Source organism: Symphalangus syndactylus, chromosome 6 (genome assembly GCF_028878055.3).
Source record: "Symphalangus syndactylus isolate Jambi chromosome 6, NHGRI_mSymSyn1-v2.1_pri, whole genome shotgun sequence".
NCBI lineage: Eukaryota > Metazoa > Chordata > Mammalia > Primates > Hylobatidae > Symphalangus > Symphalangus syndactylus.
The window spans coordinates 129,447,756-129,461,979 of NC_072428.2; the positions used below are offsets into that span (position 1 = coordinate 129,447,756).

Sequence of the window (14,224 nt, forward strand, 5' to 3'; positions counted from 1 at the left end):
TTTCATTGTTATCATTCTTTTCAATAAGGTCAATAAGAATGTAATATTAATATAATATTTATAAGAAGTTTGAGAAAATGAACCCAATATTAATTTGAAATATTTTGCAATTCTTTATTAAATAGCAAGCTTGCAGAATCTCTAGTTTTATTTTATGCTCCTGCTTCCACTTCAGAAAGGACTTACGAAAAAATTTATATATTTTTTAAAAGGAAAATTACTACTACTTAAATATATAGGCTTTTGTGAGGAAGACAACACAGTTTTTACTCTTGTTTAGAGGGGATAAACACAAAAAAAGCATGGTGGTATTTCTGAAGTGGTAAAGATGAGTGTTGGTGGATATAATCTATTTACCTTTTAATATGCTGATAGCTTTTTAAGAATTGTGGCACTGTAGTGTTTTTTCATGAATTGAGGACTAGAGGACTAACTGACAGATGGGAAACATGGGATAGTCATTTTCTTTGTAACTATTATCACTGGAATTAACTCCAGGTCCATAGCATTTAAAATAATGTAGAATCAGAAAATGCCTAGGGACATCTCCATATTCGCAGGTAACAGTGGGCTCTTTTCAGTATTCTGAGTAGCTAGGGTGATCTCAAGTAATTTTTAAAAAATTTTCGAAAAGAGTCACTATAGCAAATAGTTATTGGGCTCCAAATTAAAACTCCAGTGGTTCCTACTTGGGAGTCTTTGCAGATATAGACCTAGCAACAGAACTCATGCATTTTACTTATATCTTTAAAAGCAGCAGCATCAGGATGGTAATTGGAAGTGACCTAAACATTTCCATATTAGAAATCACAGGGCATGGGAACTTGTAGTGATTTATAATGGTTGATGTTTTTTTAAAAAATACAAAATAATACTAGAAAATATTTAGAGGAGGAAAATCTCGAAGTGACTTGGAAATGTCATTAAGAAATCATGGGCCTGGCGCGGTGGCTCACGCCTATAATCCCAGCACTTTGGGAGGCTGAGGCGGGCAGATCACAAGGTCAGGAGATTGAGACCATCCTGGCTAACACAGTGAAACCCCGTCTCTACTAAAAAATACAAAAAATTAGCCGGGCGAGGTGGCGGGCGCCTGTAGTCCCAGCTACTTGGGAGGCTGAGGCAGGAGAATGGTGTGAACCCCAGGGGCGGAGCCTGCAGTGAGCCGAGATCACGCCACTACACTCCAGCCTGGGCGACAGCAAGACTCTGTCTCAAAAAAAAAGAAATCATGAAAGGCCAGGCACGGTGGCTCAAGCCTGTTATCGTAGCACTTTGGGAGGCCAGGGCAGGTGGATCACAAGGTCAGGAGTTCGAGACCAGCCTGGCCAATATGGTGAAATCCCGTCTCTACTAAAAATATAAAAATTAGCCGGGTGTGGTGGCACGTGCCTGTAGTCTCAGCTACTCTGGAGACTGAGGCAGGAGAATCGCTTGAACCCGGGAGGTGGAGGTTGCAGTGAGCTGAGATTGTGCCACTGCACTCCAATCTGGGCGACAGAACAAGACTGTCTCAAAAAATAAAAATAAAAAAATAAGAAGAAATCATGGAGCTGGGTATGGTGGCTCATGCCTGTAATCCCAGCACTTTGGGATGCCAAGGTGGCCGGATCACTTGAGGCCAGGAGTTGGAGACCAGCCTGGGCAACATGGTGAAACCCCATCTCCACTAAAAAATATTAATACAAAAATTGGGTGTGGTGATGCACGCCTGTAATCCCAGCTCCTCAGGTGGCTGAGGCTGGCAGGTGGAGGTTGCAGTGAGCTGAGATGGTGCTACTGCACTCCAGTCTGGGCAACAGAGTAAGACTCTGTCTCTAAAAAAAAATAATAATAATAAGATCATAGGCTGGTCTCAGTGGCTCGCACCTGTTAATTCTAGCACTTTGGGAGGCTGAGGTGTGAGGATCACTTGAGCCCAGGAGTTGTAGACCCATCTGGGCAACATAGCGAGATTCTGTCTCTATTTTGAAATAATTTGTTTTCATTTTAAAAACAAACAAGCAGAAATCATGGAGAAAGGTGAAATTTTACACATCTTCCACAAAATGGGGAAAGATTATGGAAAGAAGACTTGTAAGCCTAATGATTATTTCTGGCAGTACTTCAAATTGAATCATTAAACAGATTTTGACAGCAGTTGTACTGTATTAGAAACCAGATAATGTAAAGTTTAGGATAAAGCTGATAGAGAATGGACTCAGTAAATATGCTCCTCATTTATTACCATTTTTAAGAGAGTCGTAGCTGAGAAGCAGGAGAAAAGAAACCAGGAACGGCTGAAACGAAGAGAAGAAAGAGAGAGAGAAGAAAGGGAGAAGCTGAGGAGGTATGGAGTAATGGGCCAAGTAATTGAAGTTGAATCTCTGTGGTTCTAAAAAGAGATATAATTGATTTTAAATTTTAGATGGTGATAAATCTGTTATGGGACGTGGGAAACTTCTGCTTACTTTAAAAAATATTACTGTGCGAATTGTATAAATGTTTAATTATACAAGTATTGTAACTCTTGGCCATTTAACGGAATGTGATTTCCTTTAAAATGTGTGGAAGAGTGAATAAAGAATGCTTTATATCTTGTAAGATTTGTAACAAAATCCTTTTCTAACCCTTTGATTTTTCATATTGGGCTAGATTTGCACCAGGTTAGCATAGAATTATTATTTTTTTATGATGTATTTTGTTAATAAAAGATTTAAGGGTGGTTGTTTCATTGAAGGATTTTTTTTTACATTGAACTTGTGGTTCGTTAGTTCCTCAATTCTAGGAGCCATAAACTATTAAAAAGTCTAAAAATAATACCTAAATGTATATAATTCCTCTTACATTGGTATTCATTAATTGATAAAATCTTATAATTCTAGTATTTGGAGTGTCTAAACGTTCTTTTGAGTCACTTTTACCCATTGGTAGCTAAAATCACATAGCATCATGGTGGCAACATTTTTTTGTAACTCATCTTTCTAACTTCTTCAGCAGCTTTAGGATGGACAGTTATATCACAAAAGATTTGCCTGTAGTCCTCATTTATAGTGTTCCCTGAATCATATTACATTTAAATGTCTGAAATTTAAATACCTTCTCTTCAGAGTTAGCAGATGTGCTTAAGCTAATTAAAAACCCTTTGTAGTATTAGGTTATGTTCACTTCCTTCCATCTTTGAGCATATTATATACTCAGTATATTTCAAGAAGTTTAAACAGACTTCATTTGTGTTACATGGCTTATAACCAGGTAATCTTTTTGCACCATAATGACAAACAAAACTACATGTCTGTATGGTCCCTTTTTAGGGGAAGTGATGTCAGTCCTCTATTGAGAGAGAGAGATTGCTTCATTTACCATAAAGTTTACCTCAGAACTTTTATCTACTTGTTCTTTTGTGTGCACTAAGTCCTTATGGGAATATTGCCCAGTATTCTCATATATAAGTGGAATTTTCAATAATATTGGGAATCTCATTTTAAGATTCAACTGAGGTGACAGTAACATGGAACAGAATTTCTTTGCAGGACTACAGTTTCACATTTGTAGATGATGAAAAAGTATTATCACATCTTACTCCTTTGTTTGCCAAATGGCAAGTTTCTTTTGACAGTGATTATACAATGCAAATTTCAGAAATGTTAAAAAAAGTTGTTGAATCTGTGAGCTTAAAGAAATATGGAAGTATGGAAGATGAGGAAATTAGAAATGTATAAAATTATACAAGATGGGATAAAAGAAAAAAGTCATAATCATTTACTGGGTGCTTATTGTATGCCAGGCACTGTAATAAGGAATTTATCCGTATTCATCTAATCTTTATAAACCCCACCCCCACTCCATCCCAGTAAAATTTATATTAGTATCCCTCTTTTGCTAGTTACAGAATAAGCTGAGAGAGGATATATAACTTATTCAGGTCACACAGACGGTGAATGGTAGAACCAGAAATAAAACTCAAATCTGGCTGATCTCAAAGCCATGCTTTCAACAATGCTGTGTATCATCCAAAAAAAAAAAAAAAAAATCCCTGTGATGTCCTACTGGCCATAATATTCACTTTACATTTTATTGAGCGTTAACTGTGTCTAGGAAATGTGACAAGTGCCTTATGTAGAGCATCTCATTTCATTTGAAGAAACACATTGTAAGATTGAACTAGGTGTTCTAGAGATTATATAGTATGAGGTTGTAGCTCCAAGAGTATATAGATCTCAGACCATAGAAATTTCACTCTTTTCCCAGAAGGGAAAAAAGAAATGACAGATATAAAAGAATTTTTTCCAAGCTGGTAAGTGGTTTCTGGAAGATTAGCAAGTTGTGATGTATAGGTTGAGCATCCCAAATCCAAAAAATGAAATCCAGTGAGCTTCAAAATCTGAAACTTCTTGAGTGCTGACAGCATTTAAAGGAGATGCTTATTAGGGCATTTCAGATTTCAGTTTCTGGATTTAGGGATGCTGAACCAGTAAATTATAATGCAGACACTTCAAATTTTGAAAAAAATCAGCAACCGTACTCTCAGCACTTTGGAAGGCCAAGGTGGTAGGATCATTTGCATCCAGGAGTTCAAGACCACCCTGGGCAACAAAAAAAATGTAAATTAAAAAAAAAAAAAAAAATCCAAAACACTTCTGATCCTTAGCGTTTTGGAGAAGGAGTACTCAACCTGTACTGTGTTTTAATCTCCTAAGAACATATTCTTTAAGAGCCAGGTATTCTGAGTTAAGCAAACCCTGCAAGGTGAAGAAATCTGTCGAGTTTGGTGTAACATTGCACTGTTTTCTTATTTATAGCCGCTTTTCTAAAAATATATACTCTTTTTTTTTAGGTCCCGATCACACAGCAAGAATCCGAAAAGGTGGGTGTATTACATAAGACAGTATAAGTAGTGAAGTTGTCTTTTTCAGAGGTAGTTTTTGTAGATTAAATGGTCCTTTAAAAATTTTTTTTGGCTGGGCATGGTGATACACGCTTGTAATCCCAGCTACTCAGGAGGCTGAGGCAGAATTGCTTGAAGCCGGGAGGCAGAAGTTGCAGTGAGCCAAGATTGCAGCACTTCACTCCAGCCTGGGCAACAGAGCAGGAGTCTGTCTTAAAAAATATATATATATTTTTTGAAATCATTTAGACGCTCAGAGTAGATATGTAAAAGGATTAATTTTTTAAAAATCGATTTAGGTGGTACATTTAGGAAACATGTTCTAAGAGGTTGTAGCTGTTGAAAATGTAAGTAGGTTAATAGTTGGGTAAAATTTTGATTGATCCACTGCGGGTTAAGCAAAACCAAAATGTTTAGTATACCCTCCAGTCTTGACTTTATGTGAGTTTATTACCCATTCCTTTTTAGAGTGATCACAGAAAGCTTTCAGAGAGGCATTTGCAGCCTTAAAGAGCAAGACAATACTTTGTTTTGACTTTTAGCGTTAATATTTGGGGTTTGAAACCTTTCTTTATAGTTTTTGCTAGTTGCTGATACATTTTTTTTGTCTGAGAAAGGCAGGGAAATGTGTTGTACTTTATTACTTTCTCAGTTCTTCACTTGCCATTCTCATTCCAATCGTTGAGCTTTCTTCATGGATCCATTCCCACCTAGAATGCCCTTTCACAGTCTTTTCCAAATTCTACCATTCGTGTTGTTCAGATCACATCTTCTTTTAGAAACCTTCTGAGTTCTCAGCTCTAGAGACTATTTCCCAAAAACTTTTCCCTAAAAAGTGGCGAATTTGTTGTTATGAAAGAAAAACCTGGCTGAATGCAGTGCCTCATGCTTACATTCCCAGCTCTTTGGGAGGCCGAGGCAGGCAGATCACCTGAAGTCAGGAGTTCGAGACCAGCCTGGCCAACATGGCGAAACTCCATCTCTACTAAAAACATAAACATTAGCCGGGTGTGGTGGCAGGTCCCTGTAATCCCAGCTACTTGAGAGGCTGAGGCAGGAGAATCATTTGAACCCAGGAGGTGGAGGTTACAGTAAGCTGAGATTGTGCCACTGCATTCCAGCTTGGGTGACAGAGTGAGACTGTCTCAAACAAAAGAAAAACAAAAAACTTATTGTTCTGTTAGCTACATCTTTCAATGATATTTCTGCCTAAAATACTAAAAAACTAAAGAACAATAAGTGGGGCCAGTTGTGTCAGCTAATTTATATAATTGGTGAATTTCTCTGATCTAGCATGATAAGTAGAAGCATTAAACTATGATACTGTTCTTGTTTACTATTTGATTACTATAAGCTGGTCCCTTGGTTGAAAACATAAAGTATTGCACATAGAACATTTTAGATATTTGGGCCAGAAATTTAATTTCTGCTCCTCTAGTCCTGTTACCTAGATAGTATGTTTGCCTTGTAACTGGGCTTCTTACTTCTCTGTGCTTGCCCACTCCCCTTCTTCACCTCATTCTATTTTTCACACATCAGCCAGGATGAGCCTTTAAAAAATGAAATACATCACATCAGCCCTCTGATTCTCCAAAGGTTTTTCATCTCATTCATATGAGAAGTTAACATCTTTACCAAAGCTTTTACATAGGGTGACGGTGTGGCCTGGGGTGTCCAATCTTCTGGCTTCCCTGGGCCACACATCAGATACACTAATGATAACTGATGATCTGAAAAAAAAATTGCAAAGAAATCTCATAATATTTTAAGAAAGTTTACAAATTTGTGTTGGGCTGTGTTCAAAGCCATCCTGGGCAGCATGCGGCTTGGAGGCCGCAGGTTGGACAAGTTTGGCATAGCCCAAACTGCTTTGGGATAGTTCTGGTTTATGTCTTTTATCTCAGAATATGTATTAATAGCTTCTCATTACACCCAGTAACTTATTCAGAGCCTTCTAGTTTGAATGATAAAGTACCTGGTCATCCTGCCTGTAAGACCCTGATATTACTTCCTTTTGCTCACTTCATTCCAGCCACACTGGTCTTTTCCTTCGACTTGCTGAGCTTTTTCCCACCTCAGGGACTTTGCATCTGTGTTCCCTCAGCCTGAAGCACTCCTCTCTGAGATGACTGATTCACTTGTTCCCTTTCTTCTTTCAGCTTTGCTTCAGTGCCACCCCATCAGAAAATCCTTCCCTGCTTATTGCGTATAAATATTTCCACTCTTTTCTCTTTCTCCACCCTACGTAATACATCTTTTAATTTTTTTGAGATGGAGTCTTACTCTTGCGCAGGCTGGAGTGCAGTGGCACAATGCCAGCTCACTGCAACCTCCACCTCCCAGGTTCAAGTGATTCTTCTACCTTAGGCTCCCTAGTAGCTAGGATTACAGGCATGTGCCACCATGCCCTGCTAAGTTTTTTTTTTGTGTGTATTTTTTGTAGAGAGGGGGTTTCACCATGTTGGCCAGGCTGGTCTTGAACTCCTGACCTCAAGTGATCTGCCTGCCTCAGCCTTCCAAAGTGCTGGGATTACAGGCATGAGTCACCATATCCAGCAATAGATCTTTTTTTTTTTTTCTTAACCACCTGACATATCTTTCTTTACTGCCTGCAAACCTGTATAGATCCCTTTCTATAGTATAAGCACTAAGTTTAGTTCAGGAACTTTATTTTACTTGCTACTCAACCTCCCTTAGTACTTAGAAGAGTGCAAAAATACCTAGTGTATATTTTTTGGATGAAAAAATTACCTAGAATTTTTTAAAAGATGAATAAAGTTATACATTGGAAGAAATGGCATTCATAATAACTCAAAGTGAGGGGTTAAACGAAATATGATTTGATAAAACTTACATTGAAAGAGTTTTATATTTTTTCCCTCTGCTTCCTTTTAGAATTACTCTTTTCAGCTGTGGAAATAACCTTTTTTTTTTTTTTTTTTTGAGACAGGGTCTCACTCTGTCCTGAGTAGCTGGGACCACAGGCTTGTGCCACCATGTCGAGCTAATTTTTAAAAATTTATTGTAGATATGGGGTTTCCCTATGTTGCCCAGGCTGGTCTTGAACTCCTCCCGTTTAAGGATTAAGCAGTCCTCCCGTTGCGGCCTCCCAAAGTTCTGGGATTACAGACACAAGCTACTGTGCCCAGCCAGAAATACTCTTTTTAAGTGTGGCTTAAAGCTACATCCATGTCATGTACCTTTCTTTGACTATAATGTTGATATAAGCTGAATGCCTTTAAGCATCGTTCATAACAATCAGTTGAAGATAAACTGTATTTGTAAACTATCTCATATGTATAATATGATTTTGAACTTGCTGTATCAAATTATGAGCAAACCTCACATTCTTAAAGTGACTTAAACAGTTTTATTGAGATATAAAATATATATATAAATGATTTACTCTGAAGTCACTGATTTTTTAGCAAATTATCACCATAATCCAGTTGAGAACATTTCCATCATTCTTAAAGTAACTCTTCTAACAAAGTTGCATTCCTTTGTTTCCCCTTGTTTTCTGTCAAACATTTATGTCCTCTGCATGCCATTTCCACCCTCACCACGCACCCCCACCCACCCCACAAGTTAGTTTGTGACCTGGTGGAGGCTATAAAAGTGTCTTACCTTGTGGGTTTTTTTCTTTTCAAAAAATGTTTTTATTTTGCCAGCACCTTGATCGTATATCTTCTGGTTTTTCAGAATGTGTTTCGTTCTCTATTTCTGTGTATTCGTTAGAAATACATTTTTTTTGCAATCTGAATCAAGTTCTCAAAAATGATTTTCTCAAGTTTTCTTTCTCCCAAACTCTTTGCTCCTTGAATAGAGAACTGTCTCACTGTGTTTGTCTTGCTCTCTATTGCCCAGGCTGGAATGCAGTGGTGTGAACACAGCTCCCTGTAGCCTTGACTTCCTGGGCTTGGGTGATCATCCTGCCTTAGCCTCCCAAAATGCTGGGATTAAAGGCATGAGCTACCACCCCTGGCCCTTACTCTGTTTTGATTACACTGCAACTAGGCATGCATATTGTGGGCATTAAAAACTTATTTCTATGGTTATCTCACCTTTCTAATTCAGAAAGAGAGTAATTTGTCCTGACGTATTCTTCCTCATCTCTTCCCTTCTATCCAGGTCTGTCAGGTACTTATTTCTAGAGAATACAAAAAATGTTCAAGATATTTAAGTGCAATTAAATTCATAACACATCTAGATAATATAGCCCCCCTGGCATATAGTAGTGGTTCGAAAGTTGCTTTCACTTGAAAAACTATTTCTGATAATAAATTTATACATTACTGATTGATCTCTGAGAATTATCAGTGTCTTGTTTTTGTTTTTGAGACAGAATTCACTCTGTTGCCCAGGCTGGACTGCAGCGGTGTGATCATCAGGTCATTGCAGCAGCCTTGACCTCCCTGGCTCAAGAGATCCTCCCACCTCAGCTTCCTGAGTAGCTGGGACTACAGGCATGTGCCTCTGTGTCCAGCTAATTTTTGTATGTTTTATAGAGATAGAGTTTCGCCATGTTGCCTAGGCTGGTCTCGAAATCCTGAGCTCAAGCGATCCTCCTGCCTCAGACTCCCAAAGTGTTGGGATTACAGGTGTGAGCCACGGCGCCTGGCTGAGAATTATTGATTTTGAATTCTAGTATGTAGTTATTAACACACCAGCAATTTAGTGTAGATTTAGCTGACTTGGAATATAATTGACATTAAGACTACTGAAAGTTTCTCTTTAAAGAAAGAAAAGGCTTTAATAAATGAAAAATGTAGTAATTACAAAAGTAAAAACAAAATCAAATCTTGTCTGGTAGATCCAGGTCCAGAGAGCATCGCAGACATCGATCTCGCTCCATGTCACGTGAACGCAAGAGGAGAACTCGATCCAAATCTCGGGAGAAACGTCATCGCCACAGGTCCCGCTCCAGCAGCCGTAGCCGCAGCCGTAGCCACCAGAGAAGTCGGCACAGTTCTAGAGATAGGAGCAGAGAACGATCCAAGAGGAGGTATTGATGTGTCAATCAGAGGATATGGAGCTACCTTAATGTTTTAGAGTTGTTTATGTTTACTTATGTTACTTATGTTTAGAGTTCAGTTTATTGGTTTGAAACTTTTGCATCTGGTAATATGTACACATTTGTGTGTGGGTGTACAACATTTTTCTGTGATTATATGGGTAGTTTTGAAAGAATATACTTATGAGCCAGAGCAAGAAATTGGAACCAATATGTGCAGAGGTTATTGCTTTTCTCTGCTTAGTGTGTCTTGGAAAAAAGTTCTTCACAGGTAAATAATTTTAAATACCAATGCCCTTAGTATGGATCAGCAAATTAGGGGATCTGAGAAGTCCTTTCCTTAAAAGAGTTGTTTAGCTTTGATTTATTGTTTTCTAAACTTATTTAAGCTGGGATGCTTTTTCAGAGCAGACACATTCTAGTATAGTCTTGTTTTATCTGCACTATAGATATGTACTGTTACATACCTTCAGCTTGGCAAGGCAGTCTAAGGAAGATCCAAGACTTCCCTTGGTTTAGTGAGAACATTCAAAAGGTGCAGGCATAGGGTAAGGTATGTTTGAGGACTTGAATATCTATTAAGAATAGACAAAGGATTATAATGTGGTAGAAGAGTTTAGCATTCATAGTCTGTATAGATCAAACTCTCAAAACTTCTCAGGTCACATGATGGCCCTTAAACCAGGTAATTTCTGTGTAATGTAAGCCATGTTTAAAATTGCTTTTTTCTTGACAACTATTCAAAAGTATATGTATGATAAACATTTTTTGAGTGCCTAGTACCTACTAGTCTTACTTACTCTGTGGATTACTCCACATAAAATCTATAATAAAATCCACAGAAAGCTGTTAAATCTTTCCTTTTTTTTTTTTTTTTTTGACTCAACTTTCCATTCCCTGAAATCACTCATAAGCTGAGTTTGTTAATAGGCTCTCAATATTTTATTTCTTATATTCTGGCATTGTTTTTTAGTATTAAGGTGATTTTAATAATTGCATATGTTTTACTGTACTAGACGTAGTAAAACATAAGAAAGATGTATAACATAGTTGAACAACTTTAAGTTGCTCTAAGAAGTTTCCTATATGAGGCTGGGCATGGTGGCTCACACTTATAATCCCAGCACTTTGGGAGACCGAGATGGGCGTATCACTTGAGATCAGGAGTTCAAGACCAGCCTGGCCAGCCAACCCTGTCTCTGCTAAAATACAAACATTAGCTGGGCACGGTGGCACATGCCTGTAATCCCAGCTACTCAGGAGGCTGAGGAAGGAGAATTGCTTGAACCCGAAGGTGGAGGTTGCAGTGAGTCAAGATCGCATGACTGCACTCCAACCTGGGTCACAGAGCAAGATTCTGTCCCTCAAAGAAAAAAAAAAGTTTCCTATGTGAGTTAGAACACAGGATCAACATATTTGACAATAATTAGACTGGCATAAGACTACCACGTTATAAAGTACGAAACTGCATATCATAGAATAAATGATCCGAGAGTTTAGATGAGACAAATAACAGTAATCAAAAATGGCTTCAGGTAGTCGGTAAAATTTGAACAGGTAGAATCAGCTAGCGAAAAGATCTTCCATATAGAGTGAATATCCTAGGCAAATGCAGAGAATGAGCAGGGAGTTTGTAAAGGACAGAGTGATTTGTAGGCCTCTTATCTCACACTCTTGCAACTGATTTTGGGGGTCTACCCTCAGTGCAGTGTTCAGAAATAAGCATTTTTTAAAAGTTACCTGTCTTATCTGCACAATGAATTTTCAGAATTATCCTGCTAGGTGATGGAAGGTTTAGACATTTTCTTGTATCAATCTGCCCAACTGTTGTTGTTGTTGCTGAACTCCTAAATGTCTTTATTGGTGGTGGGTATGGGAAGGATGGGCGTGAAGTCCCCTCATCTGAGATTGTGTTATTTTACTCCCTGATGCTTCCTGCGTTTATGAAGTTGTATAGGAGTTTTTTCCACCATACATGATACATGATCATATCCAAGATGTCAGCATGTTCATAAAGAGGATTATTTTTGTAAAACTATTAAAAGTTTTGCTTTTCTCGAGCACTTTCTCATCTTTGAATTCAAATTATTCTCTTTTAAAGCATCATTCTTTGTTTTTACTAAAAATTATCAGATAATTGGTATTAAAACCTACTTGGTATTTCATACAACATCAAGTTATTGCTACAGATTTGGGTTTAATTTTTCAAGGTAAAAAGTTCATACTGAAAGCCTTTTATGTTTTGCTGTTCTCCTTTCCCTACTGTGAAATACTTGTCTCTGATATAGATTGTCTTTGTGACCTCTTCCTGGCAATAGTACCCTGCGTAAATGAGGACCATTTGCATCTTTCTTTTTGCTCTGTTGAAACATGTTTAGTGCAGACTCCAAAGTCAGATTACTTGGGTTCATTGGTTTAGGCTAAGTAATTTATTTTTTTTTTGAGACGAGAGTCTCACTGTATCGCCCAGGCTGGAGGACAGTGGCATGATCTCGGCTCATTGCAACCTCCGCCTTCCAGGTTCAAGCGATTCTCCTGCCTCGGCCTCCCAAGTAGCTGGGATTACAGGCCCTGGCCACCACACCTGGTTATATTTGTATTTTTAGTAGAGAAAGGGTTTCGCCATGTTGGCCAGGCTGGTCTCGAACTCCTCAGGTGATCCACCCTGCCTTGGCCTCCCAAAATGCTGGGATTACAGGCATGAGCCACCACCTCCCACCTTGGCTAAGTAATTTAATTATCTCACCTGTCTTTCCTCATCTACTAAGTGGAGATAGTAAGAATACCTGCTTTGTTAAGATGATTGGTAGTTTGAGTAAAATAGTATATGGAAACCACTTATGTGTGGGACATAGCAGTTGATACTATTTTTTTAGTTTTATTACTGATCACTGGGACTGTTTAGCATCTAGTGTCTTTTTAGACACTAGTGTCATTTTTACCGTCTCTTTTCATATTTTATTCCAACAAAGGCTATGGATAGGACTAGTGTAGACGTGGAATCACTAGAATTGGCACTGTGATTTTTTTTGTTTTTTTTTGAGATGGAGTCTTGCTCTGTCACCTAGGCTGGAGTGCAGTGATGTGACCTGGGCTCACTGCAGCCTCCGCTTCCCAGGTTCAAGTGATTCTCCTGCCTCAGCCTCCCGAGTAGCTGGGACTATAGGTGCGCACCACCATGCCCAGCTAATTTTTTGTATTTTAAGTAGAGACGGGGTTTCACTATGTTGGCTAGGCTGGTGTGTTCCTGAACTCAAGTGATCTGCCCGCCTTGGCTTCCCAAAATGCTGGGATTACAGGTGTGAGTCACTATGCCCAGTCTTTTTATATCATTTTAAGATTAAGTTTATTAAAACATTAAGTAGAATGTTCAAAGTTGACATTTTAGAACCACTTTTTGTTTAACCCTCCTTAACTATATTTCTAAAACTGAACAGTCATATTTTGTATTTTCCTGAAAGTATTATTCAGGTTCTTGGTAGTGCCTCAGATCCTAATTTTGAATATGGGTTGAGTGAGATAATTATGTAAAAGTACTGTGTCACCTGTAAAGAACCAAATAAATGTAATTTGTTCAATTTTAGATGTTAGAAGTATAGAAGATTCCATGTTTATTCTGATTCCATAATATGTTTGGTTTTCCTTCTGATTGGTTTATTATTTACTTTTCTTATTGAAGTTGGGTATGGGAATGGAGAAGGTAGTAAACAGTTTTGGCTAATCAAGATTTATTAGCGTGATGAGCATCTTTGTCTTTTTTTATTTCCCCTTGTTGGTTGAATAAGCTAACTCAGTATGAGTAGATTTTTAAAAGTGGTCATTTAAATTCATATTAATAATTGAGTAGTTCTCTTTATCTAAGTCAGGTGTTGGCAAACTGTTGCCGATAGGCCAAATCTGGCCGGTAGCCTGTACAACCAGCAAGCTATGGATGGTTTTTACATTCTAAAAAGAAAAGAACTGCCACAAAGATTGCATAGACCTGCAGCACCCCAGATAGTCACCATCTGGCCCCTATTCTAAGCCATTTAAAATTTAGATAATACATTTCTTTCACTTTTTAAAGCTATTATCTATGTATTATTTATATTAAAATACCTTTTATGAATTGGAGAAACTCTGTGTTGTCTCTGAGATAATGAGAGTAGCCTGTAAGAAATTATTTTAGCCTTCTGCCCCTCAGCTGTTTTTCACCCATCTTCTTGTTTTAATGCCCTTATCAACTATGGTAGTGCTCTGTAATTTGTCAGAAAACTGACTCCTCTGTCATGGGTATATTCTTCTATATATCTTCAACTATCAAGAGCTTAATATTTATCCTATTCTTTAATTTGGGTTTTTGG

At 38.0% G+C, this 14,224-nt stretch overlaps 1 protein-coding gene across 14 annotated transcripts in view; it reads left to right on the top strand.

Annotated features, from left to right (window-relative positions):
- LUC7L2 (LUC7 like 2, pre-mRNA splicing factor) overlaps positions 1-14,224 on the top strand; it is a 65,559-nt gene that overhangs the window by 50,004 nt on the left and 1,331 nt on the right. For 12 of the 14 annotated variants that reach the window (XM_055284177.2, XM_055284179.2, XM_063641667.1 and 9 more), the window contains 3 exons: positions 2,238-2,329; positions 4,817-4,846; positions 9,681-9,872. In XM_055284177.2, the coding sequence (XP_055140152.1) occupies positions 2,238-2,329; positions 4,817-4,846; positions 9,681-9,872 (314 nt within the window). The remainder of the gene's footprint in view (positions 1-2,237; positions 2,330-4,816; positions 4,847-9,680; positions 9,873-14,224) is intronic. The other 2 variants (XM_063641666.1, XM_063641663.1) reach the window with 1 other exon arrangement.